This window comes from Lissotriton helveticus, chromosome 2_1, assembly GCF_964261635.1.
Source record: "Lissotriton helveticus chromosome 2_1, aLisHel1.1, whole genome shotgun sequence".
Classification (NCBI taxonomy): Eukaryota; Metazoa; Chordata; class Amphibia; order Caudata; family Salamandridae; genus Lissotriton; species Lissotriton helveticus.
Genome location: NC_136059.1, coordinates 1,955,835,130 through 1,955,857,377, shown reverse-complemented (window position 1 = coordinate 1,955,857,377; position 22,248 = coordinate 1,955,835,130). Strand labels below are relative to the sequence as shown.

The following is a 22,248-nucleotide window of genomic DNA, read 5'->3' as shown; positions in this document are numbered from 1 at the left end:
ACTTGTATCAATGATTGTATAAGAAAGTAAGTATGTGTTAGTACATGTTTGAAAATGTAAGGTGCTCTATGTTTAACTGTATAGACAAGAAAATGGAAGTCTCATTGATTCTTTACAGGACTGACTAGGTGTGTAAGTAACTCCATGGATGAGTGGCAGACTGTGAGTGTCTGTATAGGTGTACGAGTGCATATGATAGTGTTGTAAAGATGAGTGATTGTATGTATGAATGATTGTATGGGTGAATGAGTGAAGGTGTGTGTAGACGTAGCAATCAGTGAGTGCGTATGTAGTAACTAGTATTGGTGTGTCAATGGTTTCAAAAATTATACTCTTTTTAACACTGGGTGAAACAGAGGTTATATTAAAATGTGAGGAGATGCATTGTATTGTCACATGAATGATATCATCAGTGATGTGGTCATTGATGTCAAATGAGATGTCATCAGTGATGTCATCAGTGATGTCATTTGAGATGTCATCAGTGATGTCATCAGTGATGTCACTGACCATGTCATGAATGATGTAATATGTGACATCATCAGCAGTGGATTGCGGGTGCGCAATATATAGTTAGTGCAACTAACTATATATGGAATTTCATTGGTTTTATGTCAATAAAATGTCCAGCTAACTATATATGGTCTCTAACCTATGGTTTTTGCAGTGAATTTTCAAGGTTTTGTAAATGCTAATTCCTAACTATATATGGTCTATAACCTATGGTTTTTTCAGTGAATTTTCAAGGTTTTGTAAATGCTAATTCCTAACTATATATGGTCTATAACCTATGGTTTTTTCAGTGAATTTCAATGGTTTTTTAATAGCAAATATCATAAGCTGTCGAATGTCAAGTACGTGGTAAGTAAAAACATTTTCGTGTTTATGCACACTGATCTGCTTTGAATGCTGCCCCCCACCCCTCATTTCTATTAGGAGTACTCTCTCTTTGCAGATAGTGAAGGGTAGTTAACGCAGCCCTTTGCCCCCTTTGTAATCCGTCGTGCCTGCTTCTCTCTCCATTTGATTGATTGTTCTCTTTGGTTCATTCTCTATTTACAAACAAGCACAGAGTCGCAATACTCTGTTTAGTCTTTGCAGATAGCGAAAAACCGTGTAAAAAAACAAAAGGAATCGAGCAAAATCAGTAGGCCACTAATGGGATCTCTTTTTGACCTCGCTAAAATAGAAACATTAGGAACAACCTGTTGAAAATAGCAATGCGTATGTACATAAGCGGCGTTCATTTGTGTTCACAGTACCCCTTGTTGATTGTTTGAATCGAGCATTGAATTGTTCGAAGTTGGTTCTCTTAAGGATCTTCTCTGCCTGCAAACGAGGAAGAATAGGAATATTCTCTCTCCCTTTGCAGATAGTGAAGGGTAGGTAACGCAAGCCTTTAACACGTCGTACCTATTTCATTCCTCATTGATTGATTGATTGTCCGAACATTGACTGTTTGGGAATTAGTTCTTTTTGGAGGTATTCCCTGTTTGCAAATAAACGTAGGAAAATCTTTGCAAGTAGTGAAAGGGTACGTAATGCGGACCTTTCTCCCCCGTTGTAATCTGTCATGCCTATCTACTCCCCACTGATTGATGCACCTGTTTCACCCGGACCATTTACTAGACATACGTCATCTGGCCCGACCAGAGAGCACCCCTAGTGAAAAGGACATATGCAATAATAACGAAGTGATCACTGTATCCTGTTAACAGAAACTTTAGCATGAAACAACCTGGAAAGAAAAGAATAGGAAAACGAAAATCAGTAGGCCACTGATGAACATGAACTTTTATTAAACAACGAACAAAGAAACGATAACATAACGTAATGATAAAACCTATTAATGTCCTAGAAACAAGAAAACGTTAAAATATGCCAGTGGTGAGAGACCAGAAAAACAGTAAGAGAAACCAAATCACCCCTCGCTGTCCCACCGCCTGCCACGCCAAAAAAATCGATAGACTAGGGAAAATGCAAGTCAGTAGAACATCCGCCCCCACTCTGGAAACTTCCAAGGTGGGGCAGGGTTCCGGCTACGCCCAGCCGGGAGCAGCCCATATAAGGCAGGTCCTGCTGCAACGCCTCGGCCAGGAGATCCTAACGTAGGGTGTAGCCGGAGGAGAGGCCGAGACCAGCGGGACCCGGCCAGGGGATTGCCTTTACAACGCTGAACAGTTGCAGGGGGGGGGGAATGTCTCCTCGACCCTCCCCTCTCTCTCCCAGTCCGGCCGCGGTGGCCCTTGAGAGTTGCAGGTAGTCCCGCCACATGCTCTTCCGATCCGGCCACCAACGGTCGGGGGGCCGAGGCCGACGGGATCCGGCTGCAGCCGATAAACCAAGAAACCCGTTCATGGGGCCAGAGCCAGGGGCGTCCGGCCGACATCTACCGGAAGCCCGGCCCGAAGACAGACGGGACACTTCTTCTTTCTTGTATAATTGCTGCAACAACCCTGGGGGGGGATGTCTTGCACATGCCTCCGACCCCCCCCCCTCGTCCTCATCGCCTGGTCAGGCCATAACAAATCTCAAGCGAGACGCCGTGGGGTGCACTGGGAGGGAGAGACGGTGCGAACAGGCCTCTCCCGCCTCCCCAGTGGAGGCTTCCCAGCTGCACCCTCAGCGCTCCAGGCGCCCGGAAAAGAGTTCTTCCACTGTGGCCATGCTGCAACGTCTCGCCCGGCAGGGTGGAGCCCGTCCGCTCATTTGACCCCGCGATCGCCAGTAGCTACCGAACTCTCAAAATGGCGGTCGACCTGGCAAGAGCGGGCCCAGCATAAAGAAATGGCCCGGTCACTGGTTGACTCCACCACCGTAGTCCTCCACGACCTTGAAGATTCTAGAGGAGCCGCGGGAGTCTCCGACCCCCGATGGGGAATGACTGCCATGATCACCCGTGGAGTGACGAAACTGTATCCGCGGGACGTCGGCGCCAGCCTCACTTTGAATTACTAGAATCCTGCAGACCTCACTTCCGGTGAAAGCACAGTGTGACCCGGTAGGAAAAATTGTTGCACCCCCTCCCCTTTTTGACTGATAGTTCAAACCACCGATCCTTTCCTTTGCCCTTTTAACGGAACTTTGGACTGCCTCCCCCTCTTTTACATTTTCTAGAGAAAACAAAACATTAACCACTACATTAGCATAGCAGTTGACACCAGAACTGTTTTCAAATTGAAAACCAACAACATCTTCAACAGAATCCTTTTTGTTTCTGCTGTGACCCTGCTACAGCACAGGCATTGTCCCCAGCAGTAATTCTGCAATGCCGGTAAGAATAGCTGTGGTGCCTACTGGACTCACTCACCCCCGCGGCGCCCCACGCCATTATTTGCTGGGCGGCAACTTGCTAGACATCACTTTCGTGCCATCTAGATTTCAGCGCGTTCTGCTGCCTTGGAACTATTCGCACAACAGACCGCTACTGACAAGAATATTTCATTATTGGTGCTGTCAATTTCAATAAATCTATTGGATAATTCAAAAGAAATTGCCACGGTCTCTTCGTTCTTTAAATGTTTTTACTGTTTTTGTTTTGTTGTATATATTTATATGTTATTAAAGTTTTATATTCCTACTACTTTGTTGGAGTGCTATATATTTTTAATGTGACACATAATTGTAAAAACTTTGATGTACAAAGAGTCATTCCTGGAATCTTCCGCTTCAGGCTCGGTCCCCTCCCCAATCACAATACAGGATAGTTTTCAGATAGTAGGAACACGTGTGGTGTGACGGATCTCATCGGGTGTGGGCCTTGATCTACTATAACTCCTTTGAAGAGGGGTGATTCTTTACAGCTGGGGCCATAAACTACATCTGCAGGGCTAGCTGATAGCCTGGACAATCGGACACAGAGGAAGAGGAGTGTCAGAGGGTGCGGTAGTGAATAGGGCGAAAGGGAGGTGTCGGGCGGGCACAGAGTGTGATTCTCAGGGAAGAGCAGCGCAGATGGGGGGAGGTTTATTGCCCATGCATAAGACAGAGAGCGGGGGTGACCAGTGCCTGGGGAAGATGCTTGCGAGGGTGAGGAGCCATGCTACGAATCGACAGCGTGCAGAGAGTGGGTCTGGTCAAGACATCTAAAATGGCTGCCGTGCACGACAAAAGTGTGGCATTTCAAAAAAGGCAAGATGGCGCAGACAATGTTTTTCAACACTTCCTCATTTCCTTCGAATCGAACGTTAACAGACGTTGGGGCATATTACCAAAGTTAAGCGATATTTATCGCTAACGATGCTTACCAACGAATTTTTTACCGCTAAGCATCGTCAGAAATTATCGAAGATAAACCTTGCTATTATCAAGGTTTATCACAAATGCGATAATAAACGGCCGCAATGCATGAATATCGCTAAAAACTCAGCGATATTCATACATTACCGAGCTAATGCTCTTAGCCATGTTATCCACCTCCCATTGGATAACATGGCTAAGAACTGCTCAGGGCAGGTGTTACTTTTTGGAGATATTCGCGCTTAGCGCGAATATCTCCAAAAGTTGGTAATAGGAGATAGATATCTTGCATGTTGTAATGCAAGTTATTGTGGTATATGGAACTCATACCATAATCTCTCAGGAAAGCAGAAACTGATCCTTTTGGGACCGCCTAAAAAGGCCTAGGGGGTGAGGAGTACTCTACTTTGCCCCCTTTTCACGTTCCGAACTATTTTATTTTACTCTCTTCTGTAATTACACAAAATAGCAGCGATAAGATGCATCGGAGACACACAGTGAGAGAAAGGAGGCCGGAGATGAAGAAGAGATGTCAAATACACATTGGAGATAATATAGTGGCAGAAGGGAAGTAAATATGAGTAAACTTACCATGTAACATAAAAATGTTGCACTCTATACTATAAGTCTCATTTTATACTACAATCACTTTGCTACAACCTCATAAATTAAAAATAAAAATGAATAATGTCTCAAACAATTTTTGATTTCTAAATATAAATTTATTCTTCAGAATTTTCTAAATTTGAAAGAACTAGTAACATGTCCTCATCAGCAATGTCCTCATGAAAAGTCTGCAATAATGATTCTTGTAACTCTATGGTCTCCAAACACTCGATAAATTCGCCATCAAGAGATTGATCAAAAAAATCATTCAAGTCATCTCCTCCTTCTGACAATATTTCATTATTGGTGCTGTCAATTTCAATCATCAATGTAGTGGAATCATTCAAGTCATCTCCTCCTTGTGACAATATTTCATTATTGGTGCTGTCCATTTCAATCAATCTAATGGAATCATACAAGTCATCTCCTCCTTGTGACAATATTTCATTATTGCTGCTCTCAATTTCAATCAACGTAGTGGAATCATTCAAGTCATCTCCTTGTGACAATATTTCATTCTTGGTGCTTTCCATTTCAATCAATCTAATGGAATCATACAAGTCATGTCCTCCTTGTGACAATATTTCATTATTGGTGCTCTCAATTTCAATCAATGTAGTGGACAATTCAAAAGAAATTGCCACGGTCTCTTCATTGTGAGCCATTTTATTTTGAAATTGCTTGCTGTAAATTGCAGAAAAAAATAATCACTTTCATTTATCGTTTTTAGTAATACATAATATAAAACTAACTTTATCAAGTATTTAGTATAACAGAAGGACTGCAAATAAATAACAGAAAACATTTTTCAAATTATCTTCAAGTGTACAACATAGTTCCCCTTACAAATTAACAACTCACCTTTTTAAAAGTAGGAGAGGTGTTAGTACTGTGTAAATCAAACACCAGAAATTCACCACCAAAAATTCCTCACAAATGTACCTCAGACAGTAGTATCACAAAATGGCTGTGGTTTCCTCTCATTTGACATATATACATAACCAATTAACTTTCATCACACACAAATACAAAACCAAAGTAACATTTTAATTGGTTCTAAATTTCAACACTTTCAAATGTGTTTTCCCCATGCAATTTTCCATAGGACATTTACATATGTCTACAGCCTGAATGGCTGAACGGAATTACACCAAACTTGGCAAAATGGTACATCAAACCTAAGAGGTCAGGAAGGATCTACTATGCCCCCTTATGGTCATTTCCCCCTTCACTTTGGCCTCCTCTTGTCTCTCAATCCTACCGAGAGACAAGATGGCGGCCGCTACGGACTGTTTGGAATGTTGACAGATGCCGGAGAACCAATCAGCTTCGCAAACCTCCGTAACGCGAAAAGTACGCGAAGCGGAGCGCTGTTACAGATATATATCTTTTTTTGAACGTTAATTTCTCAAAATCCACTGGAGCACACATATTGAGACCTAGCAAAGGCACATCGGTCTACCAGTCCCTAATATTTTACCAAGTTTCGTGCAAATCCATTCAGCCGTTCGATTATTATTATTATTTATTTTTTTTGCCCCGCGGGGCCCTTTTAAAACCTCCACATCAAACCTAGGGGGTCAGCGAGGATCTACTATGCCCCCTTATGGTCATTTGCCCCTTCGCTTTGGCCTCCTCTTGTCTCTCGATCCTACCGAGAGACAAGATGGCGGCCGCTACGGACTGTTTGGAATGTTTACAGACGCCGGAGAACCAATCAGCTTCGCTTCACAAAGCTCCGTTGCGCGAAAAGTACGCGTACTGGAGCGCTGCCCGGTCCGCTGTTACAGATATATATCTTTTTTTAAACGTTAATTTCTCAAAATCCACTGTAGCACATATATTGAGACCTACAAAAGGCACATCGGGCTACCAGTCCCTACAATTTTGCCAAGTTTCGTGCAAATCCATTCAGCCGTTCGGGCTAAAAGTGAGGCCAACCGCCCTATGGAAAACTCAATGTTAAAAACACGTTTTGGGACCCCCCTTTTTTCTCGACCCCCCCTGGACGAACCCCCCCCCAATTTTCAGGGGCTGCTCAGAAACAAAATGTTCCATTTTCCTGAAAATTTCAGCCAATTCCGTCCACAAACGCCAAAGTTATTAGACATAGAATTTTCAAAAATCCCATAGAGAAAAAATCCTAACTATATATACCTACTGGCGACCGCCAGTAGGTAATATATATATATATATATATATATACATCTGCATATCTATATAAATGCTAATATAAATGCATGCATACATATACATATATGCATACATATGCTTGTTATGTACATGAAAGTTTGAAAAACACTAATAAAAGCAAAGCTAAAAAGCCACCTAATTACAAACAGAATTGCTTTAACTTAAACAAGGGCAAGACCTATTGCATTTTCAATGCTTGTTATGAAAGACAATCAGCCCTCTTAGTGACCTGACTGGTTAGTCTGTGAGCTCTTCTAGTCTAGAACCCCTTACCGTGCTAGACACACAAAAGAGACCTATAGTATACTATGGTTGCATAGCTACCGCAAATCGGGTATTTTAGAGGTTTCTAAGTTTTGAAATGCAACCTTAGTGTCCGTTCAACTGGAAATATAAAGATAGCCACTCATACACACACACATTCACATGTACACACGCACACACACACATATATGTATTTTGTAAAAATGATATGACTCACATTAACTATACAAAGCTAAGACATGTCTACCCATACGATAAGCTACTGTATTTGAGTCTGGATTTTAAAGGTCTCAATTCTGTAACTTTAGATTAAAAGGCATTTTTACGTTAAGTACAGGAGTACCAATATGCTTTAGACTTATTTACATTCATTCATGTATGCAGAATTAGTTTGCTTAGGATGTATTCTTTTTTATTTGCTGTAAAGTGCTCTGTTTTAATTATTATTAATTGATGAAATTTTCCCGGCTTCGGAAATATTCATTTTTCTGGCAGTGCCCTGTAGAATGATGTTGAATCTACGCTAATATAATGGCCTTTAGTTGTAATATGCTTTCACTTTTGTATTTCCAGATACCGAAATCCTCACAAGCAGACCGTCTGTGTCGCCTTGCTGCGAGAGGGCTATCACAAGGCTTTCACGGAGCTCTTCACTCTGATCGAGAAGTCGAATGCCTTGAGGGAGGCTACAGGGTCTAGGTCAGCCATTTGGCAGCAGCCGTCCCTGGGGGAGCAGCCTGATAAGCTAGATCAGCTTCAACACTTCCTGGCCAGGGCTGAGGCAGCCCAGCGAGCAGGTAACCGAGGGAATTGTGGGTAGCCGAGCAGCAGGAGCTGAAGCAGTCAGCGCCTGAGGGAGAATTTCAAACTGTTTCATGTATGAATGTAAAATATTGCTGCAATTTAGCACATATCAAGCTTCGTCTACCATAACAGAGCTGCTTGATCATGGAATAAGTTTACATGCAGGCCTGCTTTAGTTCTGTTTACATGATTCATCTGTTCTTTGAGAGTAAAAATGAATACAGGTGGTTAAGGGTCACATCTTTAAACTCTTTTGGGAGTTCTTTGTTCATATTCATGAGGCATTTGTGAGTCCATGCATGCATAGAATCAAGGCAGGCTTTTATTAGAAAGCCAACGTCGCAACTAGAAATATGGCAAATATATATTTTTAAAAAACACACATTAAGATGTGCTTATAAAATTGCTTTATGCGAAGGAAAGCTTAAAAAAAATATGTTTTTATAAAACATGTTGCAGAGCCTTTTGTTGTTTTTGGGGCACAACGTGGCGTAACAGGATGGATTAAATGCATTGAAAGAATGGTTCATGTAATCGAGTATAACGTTTTGAATAATGCAGAAGTTAATGTGGGGCTTATTTACTGCGGGCTGCCCACCGTTTTATGCCTGTGGCAAAATGCTTGCTGATTGGATCTCCAATGATTTAGGTTTTAATTAAATTGTATGTATGTTTAATATGCATTCTGTTTTCGGCATTAAACAGTTTCTTTCAGAACAATTTAGATGATTTGGATGGAGGGAAACTAATATTATTTTCATGACAAATATGAAATTATGAATGTGTAAATAGTTTGTTGTATAAAGTGCATATTTATAAAACGTTTAGCTTTTTTCCACCCAAATACACTTGTCTGTTATATGGTCGTAGGCAAATCACCCATTTTAAATGTTTTAAGTTTATACAATCAATGCCTAAGAAGAATAAAATGAAAAGGCTGAGGTAAGATTAGCTGCTGATGGATGACTTAAGCAAGATCTTTTAATTGCCCCAAGGGTGTTCACCAATGATTTTTATCTAATCTCCTCCTTCCCCTTTAATGATTTTACATTCAGCTCCACATTAAATGCTTAATAGAGTTCCATATTCCCACTTCAATTAATCGGTGACCCTTGAGGTTCTCTTCCATAATCCTTAACAGTCTATAGGAGGCAGGATGCTTACTGTCAGGAGTTGTAAAAAATGGTGCGAAGTGTGCGGAATTAGGTGCCTTTAACAATACTTTGTATGTAGAGTAAAATTGTATTACCACACGAAGAAATACCGTAATACCACTTTTCAACACAGAAAATCGATGGGTGTAAACACTACCAAAAAGCAGAGTTAAACCTGGATATGTAAATGCTGAAAAACATGTGGCAGCACTGATTCTGCTTGATACGATGCTTTGAATTCTAAATAAGTTGTAATATCACAAATGCTAGTTGCTTTATCATATTTAAGAAATCATCCTGCTACTGCAAATGGCCTGACAAATTAATTGAGGGCCCTGAATGTTAGAAGGGTCCCTTCTTCTGCTTGAAGAAAGCATAGCCATTCAGACATTCTCCCTGATCATTTCTCCATCGTGGTTAATGGTGTCTGTGAAACCAATTGACAAAGCTTTTTCCACCAGAGTTATCTGTTTACAGGTGTACTGTGTGAGAGTCTGAATGAAAATATGAGATAACCACTAACCTTATGCTCTTTGAATACTGAAGGACTCCTCAAACTTTTGGCCTACACTGTCTGATTTATGGCTGAACTCGTTATTGTTGGTGTTGCAAATGGAATACGCCCATTTAGTACCCCAGATATTTTTACTTTTTGATCACCGGTTTTGGGCTTTTTACTATGGGTGAGTCTCACTACTTGTGTCTTGCCCACGGTAATCACATGGTAAATGGAATGCAAGTGTATACCACAAGTGTCTGCCTTTTAATCTAAGGCACTGCAACACAGCTATGGTAAGGGCCACTTAAGTGGTTACATGTGAAAAGTTGTAATAGTGCATGCCAGCAAAAGGTGATAACTAGCCCACACCACCTCCCCTGAGCAGGCCTTGGACTGGTCTGCTATGCGACCGTGAGACAGTCAAGGCCTACAATGGGGTGCTTGTTACCAAGTAGAAATTGTGGGCCTATTAATTAAGACACTTCTGTGAAAGACAGAGGTCTTCAGAGTCATAGCTTTTCGTTGTTTGTTACTGGTGTAACTTGTATTTATACTTGAGATGTAGATTTTTTCTTTCAAAGCAAGTTAGCTTTGTTAGGTCATTTAACATGTCCGTTGTTGGTTCGACTACTTGGTGTCCTGCAAGAGCAGATATGTTATTCTCAGTACCAATTTTTCCCTTTCTAGGTCGAGCCTGGCGGCAGCGTGCATTCACCGCTCGCTCTGCCAGACATGCTGTATTCAGGGCCGGACTGGCTACCGGGCAGTTAGGAATGCTGCCGAGCTGCTGTCTGATTTTACTGCAGTGGAGGCTGATTTCGTCCATGGAGACCTGCGTGTGCTGCGAAATACTGAAAGCAAAACGAATTTCGTTTAGCTCACGCAGGTCCCCATTAACGAAATCACCCCCCAGCTCAGCAGCATTCCTATCTGCCCGGTAGCCAGTCCGCCCTGGCTGTATTAGGGCATGTTGTTGAAGTGTCTCCCACTCTCCACCCATATTTGTCCTTGGCTTTGTGTCATTGTCCTTCTTATAGGGTGGCTTCTGATTCGTAAATGGGCTTGTTAGTCTTGCCGTGTACCGCCTTGTCTCCATTTTGTTGCAGCCCATAATGACTGGACCTTTTACTTGGCTGGTTACACAGACTGCTTTATCTAGGGGGTGAGCACTAGTTTATTTTTTGCACTGATGGGGACAATAGCGGCTGCTTTTTGGGTAATTTGCATAATGATCGGGGTGCCCGCTTTAGGGAAACCGCAATCATTTTCAATGTTAATTTTATACATTTTTCATGTTGAGCGCAGTGCCCGCTTCAGGGACACCGTGCTCTGTTTGTTTATTTTTACTTCATAACTGAGTGCGGCACCGCTTCAAGGACACTGCGCTTGGTTTATTTCTTTCTTTTTTAACTTCAACACTCAGCGCGGTGTCCGCTTCAAGGACACCGCGCTCAGTGTTAAAGTAAAAAAAAAAGAAACCAAGCACGGTGTCCTTGAAGCGGCATCACGCTTAGTTTGAAAGTTAAACAAACATTTGCTATGCCAATAGCTTAAACTGGCGTAAATGCGAGACCTATTGCATTGCAAAAGCTTGTTTAATCTGGTATTGATTTAGATGACTAAGTGAGGTTTTCCTTTGTCCCTTAACCTTTTGAGCACAAAGCTCATCCTCAGAGGCTGTCATGAGATGTGTCTTCATGTACGGAAGATTTTCTGACGCAAGCTTCTTTGAAGCAGTCAAGTATGGTAAAATGTGCATGGCTTCGACCTTTCATTGTCTCTTATAGGGACATGGTGGTATGCCGGTGGTAAGTCTGATATATAGGGATGCTCTGGTTTTACTCTGAGTAATCAGCATAGTATGTCCTCACTACTCTTGTGATGTGCATATTTAGGCAAACATCCTTTACAACAACTGCGTTACAACGCAAGTCATTACCCCACAATTTTTACTCCGCAAAATCTGTTGTAAATGCGTGCAGGGTAAAGTGTCATATTCACATATTTATTATGGCAATGGTGGAATAAGGGCCTACATTTTGTATTCTTTTGAATACATGTTCTTGTGGTTCATCTTTCATTAAAGTCCTCTTGGACTATGTGTTTTTATGGTGTAGGTTGTTTTCTCCTTCTGAACGGACTGCATATCTACATTTTTATTATATGTACTTCACTTAGTGGAAAACTGTGGTGTATTCTTTGGAATACACTAGTTAGTGGACTTCTCCTCTGTGGAGGGGATAGGTAATTTATGTGTTCATTCCTATAACTTATGGGGTGTACTCTGTATCTTAAGCTGTGTGATAGGTAGTGTTGGAAACAATCGGATGGCGACTTCTAGCTGCAGTTTCCTTACTTGTTTTCGTTTATGTAACTTATGATGGAGATTTTAGGCTTTATAAGGAGCTCTTCTTATTATTCTCAGACAATGCTTTTTGCATCTGTCTAGAGGTTATACTACCTGTCTTTTTGGGTAAGTATCTATTTTCACTGTGCTTTACAAGCCCTTGGGAAATCATGGCTGTTACTTTTTGAGGTAGACTTGTGATCAAATTGTGTTTTGTATCACTTTGCTAACAAGGATTCATTTTATATATTATTTTCTTTTAATGTTTTGTCTTTTCTTTATTTAATGTTTTGATACTGTTTCTTCTTTCGCTTGCCTTGGTATTTTGAGCTTGCCCACGGCTCAGAGTCCTGTTCAGACTTTCGGACCATGACACTGAAGGCCAGGCAGGTGCAGGCTTTCTAGATACCTGCGGTCCTGCAGTAAATGTGAGCCAGCGATACTCTGTGTTGTCAGACCACTCGGAGTTAATTGTGACACAATTTTATATATATTATGTATATGTCCAGGTGTTTTTTTTGTTTTTTTTTACAACTGGCATCATCGATGATCATTATTAAATGCAAACCCCTTAGTGTGATTTTAGTCTCTTTACAGTGCTTTATGTAGCCTTTGAGTGGTTGTTTTGTTCAAACAAAATTCTCAATACCGTGGCAGTATTATTGTTCATCTTTCTTTTGGTGTTCATTCATCTTGGTATGATGGAATGAGTTCTGAGAGTCCTTCTTTTAGCTTTTATCAGGACAGTTATTTTTCTGATATTTCTTTATTGTTGCGAAGAATGCGGATTACATAACTTTTGTCTTGCACGCAACACTTTTAATCAACAAATTTTCTTTCCCCTTGGGGGCCTGGGGTTAAAGTCTGATAACTGACAAATGGTTCTTTAGGCGTTTTTCCCCTTTTCCATCAAGGGCTGATTCTTTCGGGCCTGTGGGATTGTTTATTATTTGTATGTTCTGTGACAGTGATTATGGATTCTGTGAAGAGACAAGCTCTTGTTCTGCTATTCCTATGTACATTTGGTCAGTTGTTAGTTATAGGCGGTGGTTCTTTTTGAGAACTTTTGTAGGATTGGTTTGCAGACTCTTCTCCACGGGGGTATAGCTATGGTATTTAATTCAAAAGTTAAGGAATCTGTGGCTAAATGTCTCTATCAGATGTAAAAGTTACCTACCTTTGGTAACTTAATATCTGATAGAGACACAGTCTAGCCGCAGATTCATTAACTCTCTGTCTATCCTCCCCACTCTGCGAACTCCCTATGAGGTAAGGGTTATACCCTTTTACAGTCCTGGTTTTAAATACCCGAGATCACTATCTTAACTTATGTTTGGAGTCAACAGACCACTTGGCCGGGCCACATAGGTTTTGTTTAGATGTTGCAATACCGTCCATTTGCAAATGTATGTGTTAGGTAGGGTGGGCGGTGTTTTCTATTTCACACTGGATTGGATACCAGTGGGCAGTTTTGATTTATTTGTTCTTTGTTTGAAAGTCTTTGCTTGGTTTCATCATACCTGGTATAGGTACTATCAATATGTCACGTAATGGTGTGATTCAACAAACTTCTTGGTGTTGTTTTTATAGGTATTGTTTTGCTATTATTATGCCACTCATTACCACTGATGAATGGGCTATAGAGTGTAAGGTTTTCTTCACTTACATGAGGGTTATTTACCAAGGAACATGGTTTCAAAGATTTTTGATGAATGGTCTATAGAGTATAATGTTTTCTTCCCTTGCATGGTGGCTATTCACCAGGGTGCAGGGTTTCACGTCGCCCTGTGCTTCGTTGATTCTTTTTTTTTACTTTAAGATCCATGTTTGCTGTTAACATACCATTTGATGTTTCTCCTTTATTAATGTTTCAAAGATTTTTTATCTTTTTGGCACACTGTTTCCACAACCAGTTTCTATAGTGGCTCCGCATTCTGGCGCAAAAGTTTCACAGAAGAAACTGAAATCTGCGTACCAGAAGTACTGCTGAAAAATGTCCAGACCCAGACTGGTGCCTGGGGACAATTCAAAAATTAATTAATCTGCGGCTAGACTGTGTCTCTACGAAATATTATGTTATCGAAGGTAAGTAACTTTTATGTTACTGCCACTTTGAAAAGTACTCTCCTTCAGAGGACTTTTTGTATATTAGTTTTAGAAAGTTGCCATTGTTCTGCCTAAACCAAATGGACCTTTCTGTCAGTGTTCAGCAACACATGACTGTAAATGGCTCTGCTGTTGCAGGTTGCGTATCGCTTCCAGACAGTGAGAGGAAGGAAGCCTAGGTGTGAGAGGAGTGGGTTTCCCTGACAGGTTGGCTGGGGAGGACCTGGCTCCTACCCTGATTACACTTCAAAGGGTTCTGCCAGCAGCACACAAAAAGGAACCTGACACCATGCCTGCCTTTGACATTGTCACCCTAGAGAGTTTGGAGCCAGGACCAGAGGCAGGGAAGAACTGACCAGTTTGAGACGTCCCCTACACAAAGACTGCCATCAGATCAGATATAAAAAAAAACATTGGCAAAACCAATAGGCCTGACTTTTTCCACTAGCCTTTTTCCAATTTCTGTTTTGTATTTGTCATGGCTGTTGCAAAACTTTATTGTTTAGAAAACTGCCAGGCATCTAAAAAAAATAATACATGAACTAGAGCAAAAATGTTTTTTGGTGTCAAAAAAGCTCACATTACTATAGTACTCCCTAGCACTGAAGGGAATCACTTTGTGTGTAGATGTGCTCCTTGTGAAAGGGCAGCGTGCTGCAACTCATAATGAAGTCAGCCAGTGGCTTAAGTAGGGTGACACATGAACCCTTGATGTGTGCTTGAGTGGGTTGGAGTAAAATGTGAATGACTCAACCACAGACAACTGGGTGAAGTGTAGCTGAAAACTCTTTAAATAACTATGTAATGCACATAATGTTTGTAAAATCAAAAGGTCTTGGCTGACAAAGACTTAGAAAAGCCAATCATTCTGCCATTGGCAGCCAGCATCCTGCCTCTGAGAAAGAAAGGAAGAAGAAAGAAAAGAAAGAACAAAAAAGAAAGAAAGAAGTACATGAAAGAAGGATAGAAAGACTGAAAGAAGGATACAAATAAGGGAGAACAAAAGAAGGAAAGAATTAACAAAAAGGTGAAGAAAGAATGCAAGAAAGAAAAAAAGAAAGAAAGAAAGATCATAAAGAGAAAGAAAGAAAAGGAAGAAGAAAGGAAAAAGAAAGATAGAAAAAAAGAGTAAAGCGGGAAAGAAAGAAAGGCATAAAGAAGGAAGGAAAGAAAGATGGGAAGGAAAGAAAGATGACCAAGAAAGAAGGAAGGATAGAAGGAAAATGGGGAAGAAGTAAAACAGGAAAGAAGGAAGTAAAGCAGGAAATACAGAAAGAAGAAAAGAAACGAAAGAAAAAAAAAGATGGGAAGGACACAGAGGAAGGAAATAAAGAAAATGAAAGAAAAAAACGAAGGTCAGAAAAAAGGCATGAAAAAAAGGAAGGAAAGATGGAAGGAAGGGATGGAAGAAAGAAAGAAGGAATAAAAGAATGGACAGAGAAATATAAGGCACAAAAGAAAGAAAACAATAAAGAAAGGGAAAAGAAGAATAAGAATGACAAAAGATAAAAGGAAGGAAATAAGGAAATACTTTTTTTTTAAGTGCTAGAGGTGCTGCAAACTAAACACAATAAAGGCTGGTATTCTTCCCGGGTAAAGTTTATTAACCCCTTCCCTGTGGGGCTAATTCCCCCACGGTGCTGGGGGAGCGGGGGGTGAGCGCGGCACCGCGGTGCTCGTGACGAGACCAGGTCGTTCGTTATGAGTCACGGTGGAGCTGTGCTCATGACGGCCTGGTCTCGTCACAACCCCGCCCACTGACTAATTCTCCCACGCAGGCGGGGAATTAACCGCGCGTGGGCGGAGCGGCGCCGTTATGATGAGACCAGGCCGTCATGAGCACAGCTCAACTGTGACTCATGATGGCCTGGTCTCGTCATGAGCACACATGGGGTTAAAGAACCAATAGTAAAATAAATGTGATCTGAAGAATTGTCCACTTATGAATTCCCATGTATAATATTGAAGCTTTCAGTTTGTGTACTTAGGAAAAAGAGGATACCTTAATACAGAGCAGTTTCAAATGGACGTACTCTGTTATAGTGTGAAATACCAACAGTTAGATAAACAAAGGACCCTCCAAAAGGAATTTACAACACCATTGGCAGGAGACAGGAACTAATAAAGCATGGCATGTGCTCACATCTGTTATAAAGTGTCCTGCTTTTACCTTGGGCTCTAAACACAAAGGCAATACTAAAGTAATTATGAAGTAAAACACTGGCCCTAAAGTCACTGCCATGTGTGTGGATTGCTCATTATGAGAGAACAAAATGGGGTCACTCAAAGTGAAGTTGAGCAAGGGCTGGAGAAGGCTGACCCATAGCCCCATTCTGTATGCTATATGCTATATGTTGTAGTGAGCAGATGCAAAATATGAATGACCCAATAACAAACCAATGGATGAGGAGAGGTGGTTGAAAGCACCTTTAGGTAAGTATATTATACATTTCATTTTTAGTAAAATCAAAAGGTCTTAGGTAATGCCAGACATAAAAATGGGACCTTCAGATCCTCTCATTCACACACTACTGGACGTGTGGAAGATTCAAAAGAATGACTGCCCTGCTAGCAGAAGGACTGCCTTGCTGCCTGAAGAAGGGAGATTGGACCTGCTTGCCTTGATCCCACTTAACCTGATTGACTCCAAGGGTCAGTTGGCTGACCTCCTTTGTGAGCTACAAAAAGACAACAAGTTTCGAGAGGCCTCCCAGCAACTGCCCAGCTGACCAACACCAACTGGACCCGCCTGAACCCTGCTGCTAGCCACTACTGTGGTGAGTGTTGATCTGTAAGAGGTGCCCCCTATGTCGTGGATGCTTGGCTGGCATCAGTGAGAACTCCGCCTCAAAAAAAGGTGAAAATCATGAAGTTTGGGCTCCTTATAACTGCAAAGTGACCTTTGTTTGCGCCAACAGCAACCATCCGCATCAATCAACCAGCACAAAGCTCCAGCGACAACCGGCTCCTCACTATACAGCAATAACCGTCTGCAATGCTCAAATTGCATCTCCTGCCAAAAGTCTCCTACTCTTGACCCCTCCTACCAACAGAACCAGCACCCTTCGCACTGAACTTCAGAAGGTAATCTTTCAGCGCAACTATCCTGATCCCTTTATCTGACCTGCACTACACTGCGTTTGGCCTGAGCATGGCGACTTTCCCCTGGTCTAGTGCAACCAGATAACTATGAGTGGTGCTTTGTGTTTCTTGGTGCTATTAATAACCTAAAAACGTTTTAAAATCTTAATTTGGGTTTTACGTATTGGATTTTTGCCATTTTTGTGTGATATTTTACATCTGAATTTACTCTATTTTCTTAAATTGGTTAGGGATTTTTCTTGTGTTATCTTTTCACTTTTGCGGTTCACCCTCACAAGGATCATGATTATTATTTGAGATGGCTTCTCACTCCATTTTCTTACACCAGCAAAAAAACTTAACACAACAAATAACCCACTTGCACCCAAGTACTTCCCTTTTCATCACAGAGTAGTTCACTTTTGCTTCGGGTAGAGTTCTGGATGAAAATTGAAGCACTACTTTTTTCTGTTAATCAATGTGCAAATAGAATCAGTAGTCCAAAGGTTTTCCATTTTATATCAAAAAGACCTAACACCATAGGTTTTGAAATGTCATGTTTTTTAGTATCATACACTTGTTGGCCCTTAGCTTGCTTTCCACCTAAACATAACTCCCTTTTTCATCAGCTCTCTTAGGGGGCATGTTATCATTTTAAAGTCTCTCACAAACTTTAAGTAATACTAAGCTAACCACAGGAAGGCCTGCAATTCCTTACTATAACTAAACCTATGTATCTTCTCCATGGCCGTGACCAGGATCAACTTAGTTTTGAGTTCTTCTTTGGTAACGGTATGCCCCAAGTATCCTGGACTCCTCGCTTACCATGAATTGCCAGATCAAACTCACCTCATCATCCTGTTTCTAGACACTACGCCTCCTCCGAAAGATCTTCAAGTGGATCTCCACTGAGTCCAGAAAGACGGTCACCCGCGCACTCATCAGCAGCAGCATCGACTACGGCAACACACTCTAAGCTGGTATCCCCCAGAACTCCTCAAGGAACATCAGAACATTCAGAAAACCTCGGCCAGACTCATTCTCAACAAACTCTCCACAGCCACATCACCGGCAACCTGAGAGACCTCCACTGTCTCCCAGTCAACACAAGAATCACCTTCAAGCTCCTCACATACACCTACAAAGCCCTACATGATGCGGGACCCAAGTAACTCAAACACCGCCTCGCATTCCACGCACGCATCAGATACCTTCACTCTGCCCATTTGGCCCAGGGCACCCTCCCACGGATCCGCAAGTCAACAGCTGTTGGAAGATCCTTCTTCTACCTTGAAGCAAAGACCTGGAACACCATGCCTCTCCACCTCAAGCAATCGCCATCACGGCTTCAATTCAGGAAGAACACCAAGACCTGGCTCTTTTACTGAACTACAGCGCCTTTGATTAATCAGCAGTCCCCCGCCCCCAGTGCCTTGAGAACCTTACAGGTAAGTAGTTACACTCTATAAGACCCTTTATTGATTGAGTATTCTATTTGCCTCTCATAAATTGACATTTATCAGTTGACACCATCGGTGCACATCCTTTCAGCCTTCCTGCTATTCTGTTTAGTGGCTCATCATACTATAGCACGCCATCACTTGGCAGAAGAATATCATCTTGAAAAAACTTTTCAATACTTTTCAAGACATGATTCATCATTTCTCTTTGAAAAGCACTGTTGTGGATTGAGATTGAAAGGAAAATCTATAGACACCAATGGGTGTTATAAAAGATATGAGATTTCTTGACCTTCTACTAACCTCGCTACACAATATGCTGAGGATAAATCTATTATGCTGAATGCACTTTCTTTTCCCAGCACAGCAAAAGCTTCTGAATTGTTGGTTAAAGAGTAATGATCAAACCAGATATTTTTGTTGAGATCAACACACATAGGCAATCCATGTCCCCCTGCTTTGGCTGTAATAAGTATCTTTCTTGTATTACTCTGGCTCTCAGACTCTGCAGCTTCTCTCTTAAGTGTTTAATCATCAACCAAGAAATTGGTCTAGCATTATGGAAGAGCATAACGGAGGCTTCCGCAGCCCCTGCAATGTACAGGGGGCAGCATTCCTTGTTTTGCTGGGGGGCCCCCTCACCTCCCAAAGCAATGCAATTGCATGCCTTGCAAAATACGTGCAATGGCATGGACTAAGAAATAGGTCAACGCTCAGGAAGGCCACTCTACCTTCCTGAGCAGGCCACCTGCAGCATAGGGGGCCCCAATGCTTCAGTGGGACCCCATTGAGCCCAAGACTAATTAATATCTGTGTGTTCTGGGAGACAACAGGCCCCTCATCACATTTTGCAGGAAGGGCCCAATCATTCTGTTTTACGCCACTGCCCTTATGTACGACAGTTATGTCACCCTTCCTAAGTATAATACAATGTACAAATCCCTATTTTATCTGTAAGAAATTGGAGTATTATTTGGGGTGAGCAACGTTTTTGTGTGGATTAAAAACCATAAATTTGGTGTACGTGGTATTCATCTGCAGACCGTGGATTTTACAAAATAAGGTGAACCTCTCTGATAGAATCTAGTGGCTCCTTGAAGTTTTCAAACCTATTAAGGCATCACCCACTAAGAGTAAAGCAGGTACCTTCTTGCTTGCCATTTACAGTTAGTCATTCTCACAGTTGATTAAAAAAATTACAAAACCATTAATAAAAAGGAAAAAAGAGTAGGGGCTAGGATATAGTCCTGGCAAACTCCTTTACTAACTTCAATTTTCTTTGAGAGGTTGCCTTTAGAGCCCCATTGTACCTGGGCAGAGTTATTTGAATAAAGTTCCATGATTATCTGTAATAAATCAGGAGTACCTCCCATCCTAGAGAACCCTTAACACCTCTTAAAACTTTGTTCCAAGTCAAAGGTGGCCTGCAATTTGATGACAAAACCATAGAAGCTGCCCTGGCTGATATCTACCTCCTCCACTTGGACAGAAAACATAAGACCTGGTACACCGTCCCTGTCCTAGTTATAAATCCTCCCTGGAAATGGCACAAAGCCTCATTTTTAGAGTTCCAAAATGTCAGCTTATCAAGTACTTGTTTGCGAAAGGTTTTTTGGATGTTGTCTGTGCGACTGATGGGACAGTAGTTCCCCAGTGCATTACAGCCCTTTATAATGGCAGGAATTATCTCCACACCCTTCCATGAATCTGGGACTGGAGCACCTACTGCTATGGCACTGGCTAAAACATTTATGTATGGAACACACTACAGAAGAGATCAGCAGGGATTTTATCTAGGCATGGGGCCTTTCCTGATCTCTGGACACATACAGCAATAAATGTATCAGACATAACAAAGTTATGGAGCAGTTGCTATATAACGTGAGTTGATCATGACGGGCTTCTGTGAGTGTTATCTCTCTGAAAGGAAGCATGTAGGTGGCCTCCCAGATACCAGATACAAATTTCTGATATCAATTTCACTTTTGTAAGATTATTTTTACATACAGACCTGTATTCAATTATTCCGCCTTTATCATTATGTTCCACAGCAGAAATGAGAAGGCTCTTGGCCACCCTTCAGTTTGGATTAAACCACTCCTGGGATTTGGATGCCTTTTTTCCCCAGGTTAAGGTCCTTCATAAACAAATCCTTTCAAGTTGGCAAATATTATGGTTTCTTTTATTGCTAAACCTTGGTCTGGATTATTGCTAAATGGACTAGCGCAAGGTTAAAATTCTATACATCTCTTTAATAACAATTAGATGGTGACTAATGCTACCCATTTCACATTCCTTCTGTTTGTAATAATCAGTGCATCAGCTGTTGGACTTACTGGATCCACCAAATGGTTAATCGAAGTGCCATTTAAATAAAGAACCAGTGGATCGTGGTAAATTGTAAGCCTGGGAGTCACAATCATATCAACCGTTTCACACCAGGACCATAGATTCTGAAGAATATATTCACTCTTACTGCTGTATACACCCCTTAGTTTTCTCTTGCAAGGGGCAGTTTTTTCCCAGATACCCCAATAAGTATCTTCATCCTTGGTCAGATCATAGGTTACCAAACGGTTTGAATGTTGTATTAAAATTGCTCGCAATAATAATATGATGGTCTTTGAGACTTTAAGTCAGTGTTGAGGAGTTGGAGGGTAAAGGATTCCTTGAACCTATTAGTACTCCTGTTGTAGAGGTTAATTAAGAGAAACTATTTTTTGTTACTTACAAAAATCAACAGCCCTCATATGTCCGGAGCATCCATGGAAGTATGTTTGATAGAGCAAGACAGAGAGGTTTTAACCAACATAATCAAGCCATTATGTGTAATGTCAGCTGCAATAAAGTAAATCCTACAACCCAGCATATGTGCATTATCAGCAGCCAATGTTTCATGGAGTAAACGCATATGAAACCCATCAATAAACTGCCCCCAATCACTGTTTACTATTTTTGATTTTCATTTGCGATGTTCCAGCTAATAACATGAATATTTCTTAATGCAACTTGTTGAGAGGGCCGGCTGACTCCTCCAGTGCTTCTTTACTATCTACATCTATAGGGGTATGGATATTGCTGTCTGCTCCAGGTAAAGGCACCCAACACTTTGCTAGTAGTGTCTACTAGTTGAACATCCCCCAGTGGTGGAATGTGATCGGGACAATGAGGGTGAATTTACAGCTGACAAACAATCACCATTTTCCTCCTGGGGATGTCAATGGGTTATGTTTAAGGCCATCTTCATGGACAGCTTAGAGTGAATATTCAGCTGCTCCCATTATCTTGGATTTTTTGGGAGACCCATTTTAAACTTTCTCAGATCCCAAGGTGGTTTGACCTGAGAGCAAGCAAAATTAACTTCCTAAAAATGTGCACATCAGCTAGAGAAATCTATATAAAATCCCATCTTCTTTTAGGATCTGTGTAACGTTTGGCACATGCCACATCTGTATAGATAATAGAGTATCAGTGTGAAACTGTTTGGATCCAATG

At 41.4% G+C, this 22,248-nt stretch overlaps 1 protein-coding gene across 2 annotated transcripts in view; it reads left to right on the top strand.

Annotated features, from left to right (window-relative positions):
* The window catches only part of TTC29 (tetratricopeptide repeat domain 29), a 1,214,048-nt gene that overhangs the window by 293,565 nt on the left and 898,235 nt on the right, over positions 1–22,248 (top strand). For both annotated transcript variants that reach the window (XM_078677661.1, XM_078677660.1), the window contains exon 4: positions 7,876–8,099. In XM_078677661.1, the coding sequence (XP_078533787.1) occupies positions 7,876–8,099 (224 nt within the window). The remainder of the gene's footprint in view (positions 1–7,875; positions 8,100–22,248) is intronic.